The 20,940-nt window shown below is 43.9% G+C and overlaps 1 protein-coding gene across 1 annotated transcript; it reads left to right on the top strand.

The window, feature by feature from the left end:
* The first annotated feature begins 3,728 nt into the window (after window positions 1-3,728).
* On the top strand, window positions 3,729-18,668 carry LOC118778799 (oxysterol-binding protein-related protein 2-like). Its single transcript, XM_036530524.1, has 14 exons — window positions 3,729-3,805; window positions 9,543-9,699; window positions 10,447-10,567; window positions 10,910-10,985; window positions 11,763-11,897; window positions 12,321-12,418; window positions 12,594-12,776; window positions 12,996-13,103; window positions 13,948-14,037; window positions 14,198-14,324; window positions 15,491-15,616; window positions 15,887-16,010; window positions 16,575-16,665; window positions 16,941-18,668. The coding sequence occupies exons 2-14, from the start codon at window positions 9,663-9,665 to the stop codon at window positions 17,041-17,043; spliced, it is 1,419 nt and encodes a 472-aa protein (XP_036386417.1). The 5' UTR covers window positions 3,729-3,805; window positions 9,543-9,662; the 3' UTR covers window positions 17,044-18,668.
* Window positions 18,669-20,940: the final 2,272 nt, after the last annotated feature.

Genomic DNA, 20,940 nt, shown 5'->3' with positions numbered 1-20,940 from the left:
TATATGTCTGTGTCTCGTGTCCTTGGACAGGAGTAAATTACTTGGTGAATTAGGATCACCCTTTGTTTTCGTCATTCATTCGGCTATGATACTTACAGCACACGAAAAGACGAAATCAAGCCCTCAGAATGCAGAATAGTAATTTTAACTAACTTCACAAAAATTAATTCTATAGACTAACACTTCAACGTGTAACTTACTGAATGACTAATGGAATAAAAAACATAAACATTGTATCCATAAAACACTGCTACTTAAGTAATGCATTCAGTTCTTCGCTCTGGTTGTCAGCAGACCTTTCCACTTTCTCTGCTGTACATCTGTGTCCAAGGCTAAGCTGCGCTCTGAGGGTTTTTTCCTCTCTGCCCCAGCCTAACGGGTCTACAGTATCAGTGACGAATCGGTGTCTGCAAACTACGCTTTGAGTTTAGCATCTCTCGAGCTCTCTGCTGCCGCCGATAGAGTTCTCATCTTTTGCAACAGAGCATCCGTGTTTTCCTGTCATTTGTATTTTGTTTATAAAGCGCGTTTCTTAATTGTTGCAGCATTTGATGGTATAGTTCTCTCATTTGGTGCACCTAAACAATATCCAAATAATATATTTATAGCCTACTCTCAAAGCCGGTCAGAATTCAAAGGTCATTCAACAAACTTTTATTTAAAATAGATGCACTTTCACAGTCGAGAACAAATGGTTTCCTCTAATGACGTAAAATAATAATATCTTCTTGCTAGCATATAGCGAAGTGGAAATGTAATTTTCCTGCGTAATTTTAGCTGAGAGAAATGCTTCTTCAGTGCGAGCTCACTGTCCTCTCCCTTGAATTTTATTAATTGCGCAATTGTATTCTTCTGTCTCTCGTCTCTATTAATTACTTCAAGCGCTCGCTACACGCATAAATTCTTGCAGTCTGGTATAGCCATCTAGTGGTGATCCTTCACATTACATTTACGTTCATGTATTTGACGGACGATCTTCACAGCGATTTACAGAAAGTGCACTAATCGGGTTAGCATGTAACTGTATAAATATGGTTAAATACGGAATTACTGTCATACGTATATAGCGCTATTGAGGGGAATATTGCCATCTGAGTGCCGTCATAACCCCCACAAACATATCCGTCCTTTTTGCCTTGGCAAACTTGTATTGCCATAAGCTTCAATCTCCAAAAAGCTTTGACCACCAAGCTTTTGGCAATAGCTTTTATCATAGTTTTAGGAAGGTGGAGGGGTCAGAGTTTGGGGACCTGAGGTATATTGTCATAGGTGGGTTTTCAGTGACTCCACTGTTCTGCCTGTTGTGGAGAGCTCATCCCACCACCTGGGGCCAGAAAAAAGATGGGATATGATCATGTAGAGCAACTTTTCTGGGAAGGGATGCTGAGGCAACTTGAGATGGAGGAGCAAAATAATCTGGCAGTAATGCAGGGTTTGGCAATGGATTGTAGGCAGGAAGGTACCATTGTTGTTACTGCTTTGTAGATTAACATCAAGATTTTCCCTTTCATCTGACCCATGGTAGATAGCTAATGTGGTGAGATGAGGAGAGGCACGACATGACAGTATATTGGTTGGCTTTAGACCAGTCAATCTGTTGCATTCTGCATCAGATGGAGAGACCCGAGAAGAATGCTGGTGCTTTCCAGCAAGAACATAATTGCACTAGTCTGATCTAGTGAGCATTAGGGCCTGGGTAAAGACTGTTGAACTGGTATTCAGAAATGGGCATATTTTCCAGACGTTATAGAAAAGGAATCTGCAGCTCCATGACATTTATACTACACAGGCTTTGGAGGTCAGGTTATTATCTAGCTCCATACCCAGGTTCTTGGCAGTCTGGGATGCCGACACAGTCACATTGTCAATAGTAATGGAAAGGTCATGCAGTGGTAAGGACCTGGCTCACATGTAATGGAGATCAGTTTTCATGTGATTGCACCTGAGGTGTTTGTGTCATCCCAATCACTGAGGCATGCCTTGATGTATGAGACAACATACTTGTCAGTGGATGAAAAGGAGAGATGTGAGTTGTGACATACAACCAAGACAAAAAAGAGCCTGATATATTGAAATATATTAGCTCTTACTTAGCTCAGCCATGTTGTGGAGCACATTAAGAGAGAAAAGGAAAAGGCTGGCAAAGTTGGAACGAGGAAGCAATGGACCAATGAAGCAATGGTTAAGGAACTTTGCTCAAATTCTGACGTATTCCACTGAGGAAGGTACTTGATCTGCTTTAGTAAAAAATGAACAAAAAATTCATCTCTATGACTGCAGGACATATAAATAATATGAAAATCCATTAAACAACTGAGTGGCAATCTGTAATTTCCTTGTGTAATTCTTACTGAAGATGTGCTCCTGTAGAGCAAGTTGAGTACAGTCATTCTCTTCTTCTCTTTGCTGCTGGAAAGTGGAAATGCTGTTTTTGCTCTTAACAATGGGCACACATGTTTTCACTGTACAGAACAGCAGTTTGTTCTCTGTGGCAGTGCTCATAATAAGATCCCTTTTTTAGAAGAAGGGTGAACTGACAGACAAATAGGTTCATGTTCTTTCTGAGGGGCCAATACCTGGAAAAACAGCTGCTAAGAATCCAGCAGGGACCCAAAGAAAAAGCATCTTCTGTGCTGTGAAAGTGTTACCAGTACAGATCTGGCTACTGCATTTGGCTGCAGGACACTCAACCAGTGTGGTGCCTTTATGAAAATGCATGTCAGGAACTGAAACATGTGAAGTTTTTAAAATATAGTGAAACAAGTATTATTGACCGACATAATGAAATGCAGATTCAGCAAAAAATTGCATGAAACTACATTTATTAAGCGTTTCTTTTTAGCCATTCTTATTCCTTTCTAGTTCTATAACTACAACATGTTGATACGTTTGACCTGATACCTGTGAATAAACTAATGAAGAATATCTAATTAACATAATCAATCAGCATTGCCTCAAACACTTTTCTTTCCATTCATACTAAACGAGACACAAGAGCAAGCTATGTTTAGGGGTGGTTACTTTGGCAGATCCCTTAAGCGTCTTTTCACCATCTAGTGGTTACACAAAGGTACTTGGCAGAATAAGTATTCTGCCAAGAACACGTAGCTAGCTTAGTATTGACAAGCATGTTGTGTACTGGATTCGGAACGTACTGGACTAACTAGCTCACAATCCAACTTGACAAAATAGTCGACTAATAGTAAATAAAATAAAATAAAATAGTACTTTTTTATTACCGGAGAGTTAGTAGTTACTTGTCTAGATACTGGAGAATAGGACAAGGAGATGGCAATTTTTCAAATTAGCCACAGAGCTAACTCGTTACACACTGCAAATCAGCCAGCTATCCTATTTATCATGTCGAATAGATGGCTACATCAAGAGGCGTGGGGGAAAACACAGGGCCAAAAGAGTCAGCTAACACATAGCAAAATTAAAAATGCAGCACACCAAATAACTCTCATCTCCTAATAGCCATCGGTACTGCGCCACTTCCTCCAAAACAATGCTTATGCCCACCCCCCGGGTTGTGCGACGCCCCCCTTTGCGGCGATGAGATTTGTCCGTGCAGTGGCGTGCTATTGTTATTAGACTGATCAGTTGCCAATCAGTCCACCTTCGACCCTCCCTCCGTCATTCAAGCCGGGCGGTTCATTTTCGGAGACTGGATAGGCCAACAAACCTGTCAATGACACCGCCCTTGTAGGCCACTTCCGCCTCGGTGTCAGTTCACTGTGCTGTTCAATTTTTGGTGTTGTCCTAACGGATATCTTAAACGCCAGCGGGTGTAGGACCCCCACAGGTAAATAATCTACATTTATCCATGTGAGATGTGTTGTTGCATGAATATAATTTGCTACAGCGGTAAATATTTGCAGCTGTGCTTTGCGTACCTAAAACGAACGCCCCTCAGGGAGCTGGCTATCAGTTGCAGAGAACATACTGTAGAGAAGCCAGGTCGGGTATCGATATCTTGTTAGTACTTCTTAGCAAACCTCTCCAGCTCGCTAATTTAACAAACGTTAACTAGTAGGGTGCCTGTATTATCCCACCTATTCTAGACATGCGTCGCTAGGTATTGATGAGAGAAGTTAAGTCGTTTGCAAGTGTCTGACAACTGCTTGTCCGCAAATAATAGCCGCCTACCTTGCCTGCTTGTTACGGATAGCTAGCAGGGTGAAATGCTATCTTAGCTAACTAGCTAGTTTAAGTGGCCTTGGTCGTTTGGGTGTCCCGGATTAGGCAAAACTAGCTAGCCGTCATACGGAGACGCTGTCTGGCTTGCTAAAACTAACAAGGTGACAGTCTAACTAACTAACTTAAATGTTTTTTTACGTTATGGATTAACGTTAGCTACCCGGACGGCTAGTTAGCTGTATACTTTTCGTTACCTAAGCCCTAGTGGGTTGCAGTATAAACTAGAAGAAAGCAAACCCGCACCGGTTCTCACTGTCATGTAGCAAACATTAACCCGCTGATTTTTTTTTCGAGGGTAACTTGCAATCCATCGACATGGTACAAACGTTACCCGTAAAGCGCAACAATGAATTTCTTTATCAGTCACCTAAGTACCTTGTTACCTATATTGTATGTTTACCGGCAAATAGTTAAAGATTGATGGCTGCTAACTGGATATCGTTATCACTTGAAAGAAGGCTAGCCTATTTGCCATTGAATTATTATTTTTGCATTCAGCTAATTGTGTATTTTCAGTACAGTGCGGTAACGCTGCAGTTCTTTAAGAAATGTCCAGTCAGTCATTTGAGTAAGGTTGTAGACGGTAGCTGGTTTTTGCTGGTTTGTATATATTGTCTGGTTGGACGTTTGATTGGATAATCGTATTTGATCACCAGCATTTTGGTCTTGATTAACATTCCACAGTTGATGTTTGTTCTTTAAATCTATGGATAGATGTTTTGTGTGTGCGTTTTGTAACTAATGACTCTGTCATTCACTCCTTTATGAAACTGCTTTTAACATCCTTGTCAAGTTCCATCTCCAGTGAACATATTGTTATACCTTCCTCGTTTGTTAGCTAGTATTGAAAAGAACTTAATAATGGGGTAATGTGGACGGGCAGTGCAGTGTAGACTCACAAAAAGACCTGCTTTGCCTTCATTATTGGGTGTTTACACATGTGCTGATCTGGAGTGTTCTAGGGTAGTGCAGTTCTGCTAATTTGGTTGTGGAGAAACACCGGGAAGACGTTGCATAAGGCGTTAAGGCGTTTGAGTTGAGCGAAGGTGAAGGCCAGCTCTTTTGAGGTCACCATTCAGAACACAGTTCTGCAAAGATCAATTGTTTTTTTTTTTTTCCTAAGTCATCTGGATCGCATGCATTCAGTGTAAGAATAGGACTTTGGCATTGGCGGTTGGTTGAAATGATAGAATACTTTGGAAATGTTTGGATGGGTTCAGGGGAGGGGGCATTTTTATCCAGTTCACAAAACTCGTGTGTATTATGAATGGTGTGTTCTGTTAGGTGTTTTAGCCAGTTCCTACTGATATCCAAAACGTAGATGAAATGCGGATTCTGTTCGCAGGATCTGGTTGATATTTCAACCATTCATTTCTCAATCAAAACGTTTTGTAAGAAGAGTTAAGGTTGTGAGAGAATCAAACAGGCAAGTGTTGAAACTTTACATTTGAAATCACAACAGAAGAGTGAGGTTTGCAGTGTAGTGATTTAGGAGTTTGAGTGACCCTGCACAATTTCTCTGGCACGATATCCCAGAACACTAGCGCGGAGAGGGTGAGGCTTAGAACTAAATAAAGGGCGGAGCCACCAAGTTTTGTCAACAACCGACCCCCTTTGAACCAATCAAAAGACTTTGCTCTTCCAAGCAAAACACCATGTGATTCCCCAATAACGTGCGATTCCTCCTCCCATTTTGGTGTTCTTGAAGCCTCACTCTCCCGTTAATACAAAACACCCATTTACAAGACACAGAAAACATTGTGCTTGGTAACGTAGGCAAGGCGCGTTCTTCCTGGCGAGTGCTGTAATTTTCCTTTGTTTCTGTTCTAACAGTGACAAGGTTGTGTTTTTCCATGTCAAAGCAGCGCTCCAAGGGGCTGCGTAGAATGAGAGCAAACATACTGGACAGAGGGGGGCTTGGGGCGTTGCTTCAGTAAATGGACTATTTGCACAGTTAATCCGCAAGTTGTACGCGGCCTACGAGGCACGATCCCTTTCGTCCACAAAGGTGCCTGCTATGAGGTCAAAGGGCACATATGTTTTTCTTTTGTACGCCTAAGTTCCTGCTTTCATGTGTGTGTAAACTGGCCTTGCATCAGGTGCATATCATAGCAGAACCAACCTCACTGAAACAGGAATCAACACTTCTTTATTCTCTCTCTCTGTTTTGTACAGCTTACATGCATGTTATGCAGCTAGATGTTAATAGAAGCAAGTAGCCAGTTAGTTAGCCTTTTTGAAGGGTTAAAATAACAGTGTAATTTGATCTGGGATTTGATCCTGCAACACTGTGGTCCAGCCCTCCTACATCCACTGGAGGTGGGTGTTGTGTTCATTACGTTGTGGCAACATTTTTATTCCCTGTTAGGCTGACTTGAGAAAGACATGCATCGTCCTGTTTCATCTTGTGAAATTCAGTTTCCTCATTGAGAAGTTTTGTGTGTCTGGCCAATGAGTCTCTGTTGAACTGTCACACATGGTGTTAGCGCAGGGTGTTGTGAACTTGCCGGAGGGAGCTGTCCGCCTTGTTCCATAGCCGGGGAGTTGTCCGGTCAGGTTTGAGCAGTGCAGGATCACCCTGACTCATACAAACCACTATGCAGTGTGTGCATTTGAGTTCCCACCAGGGAGTTTCAGAAAAGTGTGTGTGTGTTTGTGTTGATGTGTGCCTGAGTGAGTATGTGTATTTGTGCAATGTCAGGAAAGGAACAAGAGCTCCTTTTTCTTCTATCAGAGCACTCTGGCTTGCTGGCTAAGTCAACATGTGTCAACATCTTATTGTCCCAATTCATAAGTATCCCATGAGCAACAGCTGTTGTCTTTTGTATGAAACTCCTACAACCTTAACATGGCCACAGCTGTCAAAAGGGGGTTGGACTGCCATGGCCACAAATGGACCCACACTGGTGTGTGTTACGGAGTATGACTGCTGATGGCTCTCTTGTGAGTGACGGCTTGCTGGCTTAACTTTGCTTACCAGCCATGTGTTAGGCCTGACAACAGATCTGGTGATGACGATGCTGTAAACTGAGATGCTTAAAAGCTCAGCAGTCAATGGCAGTGGGTGAATTGACTGTTTATTCAGTGCACTGTAGTTATGTCTGATTATGTGAGGGACAAATGGGCACCAAGCCTCAGTCCTACCCTGTAGTTAGTGGTAGTCCGTGCATACTTATATCAGCCAAGTGCACTGTCCTCACCAGATGCATGAAATGCTGGCTACTGCTGGCCTCTGGGTGATGGTTGTTTGTGATCATGTTTCGCCTAGTTGCCTGGACTTCTAGGCCTTGGCGTTGTCTCTCACTGGGTCTGGGCATGTGCACTGATACCTGGTTACTGGGTTTGCCTGACTCAGCTTGTCAAACTGGATTCTTTGCAAATGATCCAGAGGAGGCTGAGAGGCAAAGTTTCGTGAGGCTTGACCAACACGTGCACCACACGGTCACCACCCGTCACCACCTTATCCCCCTATTTATTTTCGCTGGCATTTGTAGTCTGGATTAAACCACCACAGAGCCTTCTTTGTGCGTGTCTCAGGGCATGCGAGATGTTGCTATGGGATGGGATTACTGCATCTTAAATGGAAACATTCTGTTGTGTTACATTCCATGCTGCTAGATGTGTTTCATGTTCTTTTCTGGCTGGTGCTGTTGAGCGGGCTTAATGGAATGTGATTTTGAGTAGTCCGATTTGGTATTCCTGTGACATTGTTGTGGGTAGTCATGAATGAATTGTTGTGGCTCAGTCAAGTGTGATTATGGTGACAGACTACAGTAGCACTGTGATGCCTTTGACTAAGGGACTAGATAGTTACACATCATGGAACGATATTAGGAATGCTTCAGTGTACTTTTTTATCTGCCTTTTATAAAACATTTGGTAACTCTCATGGCTAGATGCCATTATCTACTAAAATGATACAGCTGGTTTGGCTAAAGAACAAATTGCAGATGATCTGTCAATCATAGTCATAACCTTTTATAGTTACAGGTGGAAGTTAGTATATAGGCAGTGGAGACAGTGTGCACAGCAATGCAATTCTATAATTTTTTTTAGTAGGCTGCGGCTACACATTAATGTCCTGTAACTTCTGAATGTGTATAGCACATTTACACAGCAGTGTGTGTGTGCATAGGGTTTGTATAGCCTTGCGTAGCCCTGCTCTGTGCTGGACATCTCTGGGGGACCATGTGTCCTTATGGAAGGTGGAAAGTATTGCTGTGTAAGCTAGACTGCACCTTTCCCAGCAGTGACACCTGAATAATAGGCTGATGCATGAGAATGAATTCTGAAGAACTGTTTTGCAGTGATAATGTTCTTGGTATCGCAGTGTGTTTCCTGTGGTGTATCAGTCAGCAGAGCTGTAAACTGCACCTCAGTCTTGTCTCCTGACCCCTGACCTTTGACTTTAAGTGTGACTATTGTGGTCAGGAAACGAAAGGGAAAGTGTACAATTCTCCAGCATTTTCATCTATCAGGACTTGCAGGCCATGCTTCCTTGTGCTGCATGCTGGAGCCACGAATGTGAATGGGAGTAGGAGTACAGGGGCTCAATTCTCACTGATCTAAAATGTCTTCAGTTAAATGGCAGGCTTCCAGGCATCACTGTCTGCTATGTTTCTCTCAGTTCTGGGGTTAAATGTGGTCTTGTTCATTTCTGGCTACAACATCCAGATAAATTCCCAGAATTGTCAGGGGAATGTTCTGAGAGAAATTTGCCAGGGCTTGTGCAATATGCCACTCTGGGCTTGAGCCTTCGGCTGTAGCACACGGATAGCTGTGGGATCACTTATTCAGGTAGTGATTTCGGTTTACTGCAGTCTAATGCCTGACTAATTTATTGTGATGTCACTGGCGAAAGGCAGCAGTTAACTATGCTGGTAGATCAGAAGAGATATGCAGCAACAACCATTACCTATAAAAAGCCTCCTGTTTTGGGCTGTGAAAGGAAGAGGGAGCTATCATGGTAGTGCCTCTCATTCAATGAGCAGCTACTGCAGTTACAACTTTTACTACTAGAGGCAGTATAGGACAAATGACCAGCCAAGGTGTTGCAGCTAATGAGAACAATGCCTAGTCAGCTGTACATTGTATTTTAATTGTATTTAATCCACAGTCTTTAAAACCAATCAAACATGGCATACGCATAATGTAGGCCGAAGGCTTTACTCGGTGACTCTTCTGTCACTTACTGGTGGTGAGTTCAGTGTTGGTTGTGGTTATTGTGGCTGGGTGGACAGTGCGTTCGGCAGTGCGACGTGAGTGACACGGGCCGGGAGCCAATGTGAGCACCCGCAGCCCCGCCCTCCTGCCTCATCCTGTCTGCGCGTCTGTGTCCCCAGGCCTGCTTGGTTTCCTGCGGCGGTTGGTAGCGGTTGGGGGACCTCAAAGCGCTGGTGACAGCTCCTCTGCAGTGAAGGGGACAATGCAGCAGTAGAGAGGGGCCCGCGGTGCAGCACAACATGAACGGCGAAGAGGAGTTCTACGACGCCGTCACAGGTGAGAGCTCTGACGTCACAGTGCAAAGGCAAACCAAGCCTGCTGGGTCCCAGCAGTCACCCTGAAAGTCAGCCATTGCTGTACAGTGCTAGGCTGACCGCTCTTCAGAAGCTTCAGGCTACACGTGTTTCACGCTACAGCCACACGGCAGCTTTTTGTTGTTCCCTGGCTTCTTCACTGGCTCACCCTGGATCTGCACCGTGCAGAGGTGACTGCAGGAAACGCCAGTGCAGTCCTATGGATCGTCCTCACAGCACAGAGTTCTCCACTTTTCAGGCAGTCAAAATATTGCAGCTGAAGCTAGTAACATTCCCATTAATGGTACAGCGTCACTTATACCTGGGAAATGCTCTTAGCCATGGAGACTTATAGAGTCCCTTATCTTTACCCAAACATTACTCATTTATCCAGCTGGATATTTGCAGAAGCAGTTCAAATTAAACACCTTCACAGGGTACAATGGCAGTGCCTCAGCTGGTATTTCAACATGAAGCTACTTACAAGCCCAGTGTTCTTCCGCTGTGCAGTGGGGTTTGCTACGGCTGTAATGTGAGAGAGGGCGTATGGAATGAGATGGGCAGGGCAAGAAGAGGTGCTGTTTCATTATGTAACTTTCACATTTTTGTGGAACAGCTCAAATTACCATCACTGAGATAACTCAGTTTGGGTCTGCGTGTGCTTTCAAACGCAGTGTCTTACCCTCTCCATCATCTCCGTGAGGTAACCCGCGTCACTGCGTTCTCTCAGGCTTAGAGTCGGATGAGTCGTGTGAAGGCACATCCGAGGCCAGCTTTAAAGATGCCCTGGTGTATGACGGCGCGGAGGACAGCGGCTCGCCGCTGCAGGAGAACGGAATGAAGAAACGCAGGTGAGGGCACATTCCCGGGGACACGCTGTGCTGGAGAGTCTAGGTCTGTCCCCTGTGCTGCTGTGCCAAGGACGGGAGGGAAACTCGTTACCAACCCCACCCAATTACTTGGCTTTCTTAATCAAATCACCCAATTGCAGATCTTTTTTATACCAATAATCCCATAAAGTGCACAGCTTTAATCAAACTTCCTCAATTTTTGGCATTCAAACTGTTTTTTGTTCCAGGTTCCCTAGTATTTATTAGTATACACTGGAATGAATAGAAATGCACACTCAGAAAAGGTAAACTGATCTGCTATTAATTAGTGTGTTTGCATATGTGTGTATGTCTCCCTTACAGGACCACCTTACCTGCACCCATGTTTTCCCGGAGTAACTTCAGTGTGTGGGGGATTCTGAAGAAATGCATAGGACTGGTGAGCTGTCTCTGTTGATGGCTGTCTTACCCAGAACTTGGGTCTGATATGAGAGGCACCCTGCTAAACACAGCATCTCACTCTCAACTCATTTGATTCAGCTGGTTGTGTTTGTGACAGCCAGGTTGAGTTCTCATCTGTTTCCTGTTTAGCTGCCAAGAAAGGAAATTAAATCCTTTCCAAACACTGTCATGTGACCTGTGATGTCCCAGTCAGATTAAAGCAAAAAATGAAAAAACAGTTCAGGACACCTCTCATCCAATACTGTAAAGCAGCTAAACTTTCCCATTATATGTTGATGATGAAATGAATATTAAACGTCAAATGTTGTTTTGCCTTCGTATGCACAACGTTGTCAGCAGTGTGCTTTAACTGCCCACTAAGTTTTATACTCTTGCACGCATAGCAACCTTTGGTCATGGTTAAATTGTGAAAGTCCAAGATGTTACAGACAATACTGCAGCAATATAGCAGTACAGTAGCAGCAATAGGATGACTGATAAGGGAAGTGTGTGCAGTCTAATTAAAACTCCCAACTCTCTCCTGACCTCTCAGTGCAATCCTGGAGACTCAGAACACATTTTTACCTTGATCCCGCTGCTGTAGTACTTGTTGCCATGGTGTCCTGTTGAGGATACTACAGTTGCTGTAGTACTGTCTTGTTGATGATGCAGCTGTGCTTGTTGCCATGGCGTTCTGGTGATGCTGCTGTGGTTCTTCTAGTTGCCATGGTGTCTTGTTGATGCCTCTGAAGTTGTGCTTGTTTCTATGGCACAGGAACTGTCAAAGATCACAATGCCAATCGAGTTTAATGAGCCACTGAGCTTCCTGCAGAGGATCTCTGAGTATATGGAGCACACTTACCTCATTCACAAGGCCTGCTCTCTGTCTGACTCCATGGAAAGGATGCAGGTGAGGGTGCCACCTGGAGGCTGCTCCAGAAACCTGCACACATTGAACTGAACAGGTGCACGCACTCACCAAAATGCACACACACTCTCGCTTTGTCACACACTCTCGCACAGTTACACACGGTGGTAGTGTGCGTGTCTTTAGTATGGTGTTATCTGTGTGTGTGTGTACATTTTTATTTATTATACGTATTAGTGTGTGTAAGTGTTCTGAGTGTGAGTGTATACTTTAGTTTCCATGAATGTGCTTGAGTGTTTTTTGTATTTGTATATGTAAGTATTTTTGTATTATGTGTGAATATGTGTAGTGCATGTGAGTGTGTGTAAGTATGTGTGTATTGAGTGTGTGTAAGTAAGTAAGTGTGTGTGTTGAGTGCGAGTGTGTGTTGTAGATGCTGGCAGTGATCTTTACTTTCTCTCTCAGGCTGTAGCTGCTTTTGCTGTGTCTGCAGTGGCGTCTCAGTGGGACAGAACTGGCAAACCCTTCAATCCCCTGCTGGGTGAAACCTATGAGCTTATCAGGTGAGTGTGTGTGTGTGCGTGCGCGCACATGTGAGCGTGTATGTGTACATACGTGTGTGTGCATGGGTGAACCACTGTAGCAGTGTATTTCTGGTTGTGATTATGGTACCATTTTTCTTTTCAGAAGGGTATCCAACATTCAGTTTATTCTGTCACTCTGACACTGTCACTCTAGGGAGGCTGAAGGATACCGTTTGATATCGGAGCAGGTCAGCCACCACCCCCCCATCAGCGCCTTCCATGCCGAGGGTCCGAACCAGGACTTTGTGTTCCACGGCTCCATCTACCCCAAACTCAAGTTCTGGGGCAAGAGTGTGGAGGCGGAGCCCAAAGGAACCATCACGCTAGAACTGCGAAAGTGAGTTTGTGTGGGTTTGTTTGTATGTGAAGAGTCTGTGTAACGTTTCTTTGTGTTTGGCTTCCCAACAGTGAGGATCCATCATCTTTGAACTACTATTTGGATGAACTGAAATAGTCTGATCTCAAACATGATCACTAACCCTAATATGTAATTATATAACAGTGTATCCTCAGCATATCTCTATTGGTATAGTCCTGTCTGATTTCTGTCTCACAGGCACAAAGAAGCCTACACCTGGACAAACCCCTTCTGCTGTGTACATAATATTATTTTAGGTAAACTATGGATTGAGCAATATGGAACAGTAGAGATCATCAATCACAGGTAAGTCAATAGTTCTCCATTGGCCTACTGTGTACTCTGTAGCATTGCATGCTGTTTGGCGAAGGCACACGGACCAATCGGTTCAGCTCTGCTCCTCGCACATTCCTACAGTCTGGTTCTCTGCTGGGATCAGTACATGGGCTTTCTGTGAAACAGCTGCTCTGACAGATTTTGTGGTTCTGTTTTGGGATCAATATAGGGGTATTCTCTGAAGCAGCTGCTTTAAAAGACATCTGCTCTTATGAAAAGAAATGTATGTGTGGTGTTTTGTGTGTTGTGTATCTGGAATATGTACTTTTTTATCCAGAAGAAGCCAAGCTCTACCAGATTTCAAAACTTTGCGCTCGCTTACAATCTGATGAAGTCTAAACTGTTTTGTCTTTCCGCTCATTGGTTATATACTTGGGTAGGCATTGGTGAATCTGGATAGGTCACTGGGTCAGAACTTATCCTGTTGCCTGTGGTGTGATACAGTTTGACATACTTGAACACCCCTAGACAAGATGCTGGTCTATCACAGTGTCATTTCTCAGAATTTATCACAGAGTCATTACCTGCAGTTCATCATAGTTGTGTTACCTACAATTCATCACATTTCCGTGACTTACAATTTATCACAGTAGTGTTACCCATGATCCTTCAAAGGACAGTTACCCACAATCCATTACAGTACTGCTTGCCTAAATTCATCAAAGTGCTGTCACCTGCAATCCATCACAGTGCTATAACCCACAATGCAGTCTGAAATCTTAAAACTCGCTGGGGTGAGATTCTCTGCGGTTCGAACACACAACCATGAATTGTGAATTGAATCCCTCCTCCTCATTTTCCTGCATCTGGGCAGCACGGGAGATAAATGTGTGCTGAACTTCAAGCCCTGTGGGATGTTTGGGAAGGAGCTGCACAGAGTGGAGGGCTACATCCAGGACAAAAGGTGAACCTTACCGTACGAAACCCAGACCCTAATTCAAAGGTCAAGGCATGGGGACATCTGGTGTGTGTGTGTGAAAGACGGGGAGATCTGATGCGTGTGTAAAAGACAGGTAGTTGCTGTGTGCTGATGCTGATGTCTCGCCTCCCTATTTTCTGTTCAGTAAGAGGAAGCACTGTGTGATCTACGGGAAGTGGACTGAGTGCGTGTGGAGTGTGGACCCCCAGGCATACGAGGCCCACAAGAAGGTTGAGAAGAAAGGGGGCGCCGACCCCAAGAAACACAAGCAGGTGTGCGCCCCCTACAGACACGTTTCAGTCATCACATTGCCCAAGTGCTCTGTGTTCTAGCTGGTACCGTACTCTCAATGGGAGAAAATTGGCTCACAGAAATGTATTAATTTATTCACATATATTTTTTTGAACCACTGATGAATGATCTTTTCTTTGCTTTGCAATGGTACAGTGATCATGTGATGTCACTCTGTAAAGGTAACATAACCAAGCTGGCCTCTGTAGGTAGTGTTATGGTAGAGGCATTAGAGTAAAGTGTAATTCCAATGTAGTGTCCTGTTGTGTAGAGGAGCCTGCAATGAAAGGCTGTCCAAACCCAGTCCTGTGGGCCCCTGTGTGTGCCACTTCTCAGTCAGCACGTCTGTTCTGAAGCTGATCACATGCATTTCCGTCTGTAAACTGATCTGAACAAGCATGCCGGTTTGTCTCATTACCTTGAGTCTTTTGTTGGTTCTCCACAGATAGGTGTTCAGTTTCAGTAACCAGCTGTCCACAGGTGTGACTCCCTCTGTCTGTCTGTCTGTCTTGACTGTCAGTCAAGAACTGACTCCATTGATTAGCATGTCCTTGAACAAACAGGTAACATTTTTGCATGAAATACAGATCATTTGAGTCGTCATTGTGAATGGCTAAATTGTATTAGGGATCAGTTAACCGCTCAGTATAGTTGTAGTTGGATTGAGAAGCAGCACACACTGACACTCGCTGGGGCTGTGTTTGGCAGGCTCTGTTATAGGGGGTTGCCCTCAAAATCCAGACCACCAGAACCTCCCCACATTACCAGACACTGCTGCGCACGAGTCCCTATAGTATCCTTGTTAATTAGGGTAAATGTTTTCATTTCTGCTTGTTCTGTTGAAAGAACTTAGTTTTGTATTTTTAGCCCTAAATATTTATGCATCTAAATGCATACTGTGTTTTAAAGCTTGGATGTTTAGATTTTCTGTGCACTTTTTTGTAACTCTGTTGCTTTGGGTGTGGTAGGACATGTCATTGCATCATTTACCTGCTATTGGAGCTGTGACTGGAAACTCAGTAACCTACATTCATCATTGGAGTCAGTCTTTCTCATTTTACGTTCGGTGTGGATAAATGAGTAAATGGGTCAGATTGGTGTGGGTTGTGGGATGGGTGCAGTGACAGGGGTGCTGCTGTTGGTGCAGGAGGAGAGCGGGGTGCTGGAGAACGACGATGCTGATGACATGCCCGAGGTGCAGGAGACTGTGGCAGTGATCCCCAACAGCACCTTACTGTGGAGGATAGCAGCACGACCTGCACACTCCCCGCAGGTTAGAACACACGCACACGCACACACACACACACACACGCACACGCACACACACACGCGCACACACACACACACACACACGCACACACACGCACACGCACACACACACACAAACCCATACAAGAGCACATACACCCACACTTGCTCATGTGCACACATGCAAATACACACACAAAACAAGCATACGCCCTACACTAAATAGGAGTTACAGTGATCTTCACATAATGGTCTTCATATCATGTTCCCTCTCTCTCCCTCTCTCCCGCTGAAGATGTACAATTTCACCAGCTTTGCCATGGCTCTGAATGAGTTGGAGCCAGGGATGGAGGCGGTTCTGGCCCCCACAGATTGCCGCCTGCGCCCTGATATCCGTGCTATGGAGAACGGTGACATAGGTACTGTCCCCCAGACACTTTCTTACACACACACCACACACACACACATACACACACGCGCACACGCATCCACTGTGGAGTGACTCCGAGAGCAGACAGTCCCTGTCTGAGAGAGAGAGAGAGAGAGAGAGAGAGAGAGAGAGAGAGAGAGAGAGAGAGAGAGAGAGAGAGAGAGAGAGAGAGAGAGAGAGAGAGAGAGAGAGAGAGAGAGAGAGAGAGAGAGAGAGAGAGAGAGGCGGAGGGAGGGAGGGCTGGGAGGGGGGGAGAGAGAGAGAGAAGCTGGGAGGGGAGAAAGGAAGAGGCGGAGGGAGGGAGGAAGGGAGGGGGGGCTGGGAGGGGAGGGGGGAGAGAGAGAGAAGCTGGGAGGGGAGAGTGAGGAAAAGAGTCAATTGAAGCAACTAAATTAAAAAAAGCCTTAAAAGGCAACAAAGAGTTTTTAGATTAAATGGTGTGTCACAGTGTAACAGGAGCATAGCTTGACATGGTTTTTCTGTCTCTGTAGACAGAGTGGTGTGTCTCAGTATAACAAGCACAGTGTGAGCTGGGTTCTTTGTGTCTCTGCAGACACAGCCAGTAGAGAGAAGGAAAGATTGGAGGAGAAACAACGAGCAGCGCGGAAAGAACGTGCAAAAGACGAGGAAGACTGGTCTACCAGGTGGGTCTGCCTGTCTGTTAATGTGTCTGCATATCTGTCTGTCTGTCTGCATATTTTTATGTCTTTCTATCTGTTTGTCTGTCTCTGATTTATCTGATAAGTCACCCACAATGTGGGAAGTAGAATGAAAGTAGCTGTAGCTACTTTTGTTCACATGAGCCTTATGGAGGTGGAGAACAATGAGTGTGATGTAGTGAGAGATTTATTATTATTTTATGATTTGATTTGATGTTATTATTAGTCTGTAATGTTCCTTCAACATTCCTGTTTTTCAGGTGGTTCCAGTCAGGTACAAACCCATACACAGGCTCCCAGGACTGGATCTACACAGGGGGTTACTTTGACAGGAACTACACTGACTGTCCTGATATCTACTGATGGGTGGGACTTTCTAACCACCCCCCATCCTCCCAACAACGTTCATATCATCTCCCATTGAAACTCTGAGTGGTAGTGGTTTTGCTCTTTCGTTTTTGCTTTTTTATTTTCTCTTGAATGGCTGTTACCATAGTAACTGACCTACACCAATGGTTACATTTTCCAAACAACAAAAAAAAGAACTCATCTTACTTGACTTGGTGAGGAGGAGGGGGCTGAGAAATGTTGGATGTAGTGATTTTTATCTCAGTTAAATTTTTTAATATGTTCATTTAAGGGTACCTGGGGATGTTCTTTGAACAGATCAACCCCGAGGGAAAGTGTTTGGTTGGACTTACCAGGCATTTATGAAGCCACTTTGTGAAGGCCTGCATTTTGATGTGCTTGTGGTATGCCACACTGGTGGGGCTGGGGTTCCAGCCCAGGTGGCAGTACAGCTGATGGGGTGTCAATGACTGAAGTGCTGCTGAACAACTTTTGAGTTGAAATTTTCTGCTAGGCCCTACACCTGCCTGTGTCTGTTGTCTGTAATAAAAGAGCAAGGTCACTCGCCGTTATGCAGTTGGTCTCCTGATTGAGGAATAAATCCCGATGCTTGTTTTTTTAGTCATGTTCTGGACAGAATGGATCAAAAATTAGTACCGAATGATGTAATTATATATGGATCTTGCACACAGTTAAGAGGTTTGTTTACTTTCTAGTGCAAACTATTAATGATATGATAACAGAACTGTGCTGACTGGCAAGAGGTATGCAAGACCATCTGGCTGTGGTATGTTAACTCACCTTTTCCCGATTCTTAGCCATTCTCCAGACCAGCCAACTATATTGTCACATCTGGGGCTGACCATGCTGTGGCCAGCCTGGGACATGCTGTCAGCCAGGTTGAGTTTGCTTTGGAGCTGAGAATGTGTGTAACTGCGATGAGAGGGAACTGCAAACTTCATGAAAACCATGGTAGATACATCCCTCATCCCAGCCCCCACCCCCCACATCCGTGTCCCTGTCCCTGTCCCCGTCCCCGTCCCACCCCCGCCACTTTTATAAAAACCATAAGACTCAAAAATCAAGCTTTTGCAGAATCTCCTCCCCCTCCTCCACAGCGTTCACGTAAAGTACAAGTAAAAGTTGCGGAATATATTTTGGTACAGTTAAAGGCTCAAATCCGTTTTAGTCACAAACAAATCAGTTTATTTGACATGCGTTGACCATTAAGAAAAACGTGGGGTTGTGGAGTGAAAGACAAGCATGTGCCTCATGGATGAGTTTTTCATGGGACTCCTTGGAGTTCTCTCTCTTCTCCCAGAACCACACACACACACACACACACACCCCCCTCATATCTCCACAGTTAGAATGAATTATCCCAGTACCAATATTTATATATCACTGTACTTTACATAACCTTACCCGATGGCAGACACATATTTTCAAGGTTCCAGTGTGTGCTTGTTTTATTTTTGGCCCGCACTTAGTATGTATGTACATTATAGTAATGCATGCTTGATAATGGTAGGGATTTAAGTTTCGGTTTGTTGACAAGACAAAATTAAAGCTGCTTGTGACAGTGTTTACCTAGTTAGCAAACTAAAAGGATTTTTTTGGCATAAAATGAATGAATAGGACTGATCAGTGGTAATAACTGTGTGTATGTTCAAGACTGTGTGTGCGTGCGTGTGTGCGTGTGTGCGTGCGTGTGTGCGTGCGTGCGTGCGTGCGTGCGTTTGTGTGTGTGTGTGTGTGTGCGTGCGCGCAGATGCATGCATCTGCTGCATATGTGTGTATGTCTGTGCGTGAGATTAGCAGGTTGACTCTTCCCATGTAGTTAAACTAAAGCCATATGCTCTGCTGCAGCTGCAGGAATGTTATTCAGATTGTGGTACTTACAGTTGGATGTACTGACATGGGTATGATTTAACAGGACATGTAGAGAGCGTTTTCCCTAGTGCTGAAGAGTAAGGACAACAAAACATTTTAGAAATGCAACAAGCCAGATGAACATCCTGTAACCGCCCCACCTCTTGACACTGAGTTACTGAGTCTGCAAGGCCTTGTTGATGATTAAGACTGAGACGGTTGATCTTACGGTCATCATATCTCCATGTGTGATGTGCTTGTGTTGAGAAAAAGCTGTGGCCCTCAGGTTTTCTGTTCAGCAGTCATGTGAATGTGGCCCCGCTCAGGGCGCAAGAGAACTCGCTTTACACACGATTGTTCCAGAGGGTGTTTTGATGGTGATAACATTTGATTGTATTTTTGAAGCAGACACTAGAATGATTGTTCGATGTGTCATTTGATACAGTGGATTTGTCTACCCTGTTTGCCAGTGTCTTAGAGAACTGAAATGGTACACACTGTAGTGTAGTGGTTAGAGGACTTGGGGTCGTAGATTTGAATCCCAGGTTTATTGCAGACATATTTTTCAGCAAGGTCCTTTATCTTGATCACACTCCAGTAACCATTCATTCGTGCAAATGGGACTCAGAAGGTGTACGGTGTACGATCTTTATATCACCTTTGATAAAGGTGTGTGCTTCACAGTAGATGATGTAACTACAGTACAATGAACGTAAGGTAGGTCAGATGACCTTCTCACTCCCCTCTAATTTTTTTTTCACCATGTTTTATGTGCGTAACAAGAACTCATAGCCTTTGTATTGCAAACCTCCTCTGAAATACACTGTGCATTTATAATATTGTCGAAATCTATGCAAATAACCACCACAATGTGTATCTGTACATTATGGAGATGTATACAGTGTAAATAGACTGCTGTACAAAGAAGTAATTACTGTATCTGTCTGTTGAGCATGTGGATTGTCAATAAGATTTAGGCCACTGGTTTTGGCGATTTATTAGACTGTGACATAAAATGTGGGAGGTGGGGGTGGGGGGGTCATACAGTAAATTTAGATTCTTTGTCATGCACAGTGTCAGGCATTCACAAAATAATAAATAGAATAAAGTGAATTTTTGGTCATGGGACTATTGAGCAGTACAAAAACATTTCATGGCTTGTACTTGTCAAATGTTCTAAAGGTTTATGTGAGAAATTAAGGTATATTAAAATGTGTATGCTTTGCTAACCCTTTGTTCTATACTGTTGCCTCTTCAACTTTGTCCAGTCAATGTTACAAAAGAAAAAGTCAGTAATTGTACAGGTAGACCTGCCTGTTTTTACCATGTTTGTACAGAAAATGTCCAAATTGTTTAGTACACTACTACTGGTGGTGTAACACACCTCATTGCTGTCTGAAGAAATGTACATTTAGATATTTGTAAACTAGCAATAAAATAATTGTATGACCACCATTAAATAATAGATTTTATTTTTCTCTGTGCGTTTATTTGTGTAGAAAGTTTTCATTTCCAGGTCTCCTGACTGTAGCTATGCCCTTTGCTGGGATTGCACATTGTCTCTTGGTAGCGCACATAAAACAGCCAAGCGCTTTGCCACGGGTTTAAGTCGTTGGGGTGGAGGTGATTCAAAATTTCAATGCTAGCTACTGAGTTTGTAGGGGTTTTTTATTTGTGACGATTTAAAAAGTGGGAGTATTTTGAAATGAAATAAGGAACATAGGTGGACACCGTGCTCCTGTACAAATTTTCTCATGCTTGACTATGGACAGCCGCACATCCTTGACGTGACTTGCAACAGTGGTCAAAGAAGCTCTGTCAAAGTCTGGTGTTGCTAATAAAGTTGTGCGGTGTCAAATTCGTAAACGGAGACTGCGCAGTGCGTTCATGACGCAGCAAATCCTCTCTACCAAACGTGACTTTGGCTGTTTACGAAGGTAGATTGACGCTATTTGTAACCAACCAGAATACGACGCACGAAATGCTAGCCAATCAGCACAATGTTAATGTATTAGGAAACATGAACACAATATTAAGGTA

This window comes from Megalops cyprinoides, chromosome 6 (assembly GCF_013368585.1).
Source record: "Megalops cyprinoides isolate fMegCyp1 chromosome 6, fMegCyp1.pri, whole genome shotgun sequence".
Classification (NCBI taxonomy): Eukaryota; Metazoa; Chordata; class Actinopteri; order Elopiformes; family Megalopidae; genus Megalops; species Megalops cyprinoides.
The sequence above is the reverse complement of the archived record's forward strand: the minus strand, read 5'-3'. Positions and strand labels throughout refer to the sequence as shown.

Excerpts from the sequence above, each read along its gene's own strand:
- LOC118778799 (XM_036530524.1), top strand. The coding sequence starts at position 9,663 with ATGAACGGCGAAGAGGAGTTCTACGACGCCGTCACAG. Across the intron at positions 9,700-10,446 it reads GTTCTACGACGCCGTCACAG|GCTTAGAGTCGGATGAGTCG; the intron begins GTGAGAGCTCTG and ends GCGTTCTCTCAG. Across the intron at positions 11,898-12,320 it reads ACTCCATGGAAAGGATGCAG|GCTGTAGCTGCTTTTGCTGT; the intron begins GTGAGGGTGCCA and ends TTTCTCTCTCAG.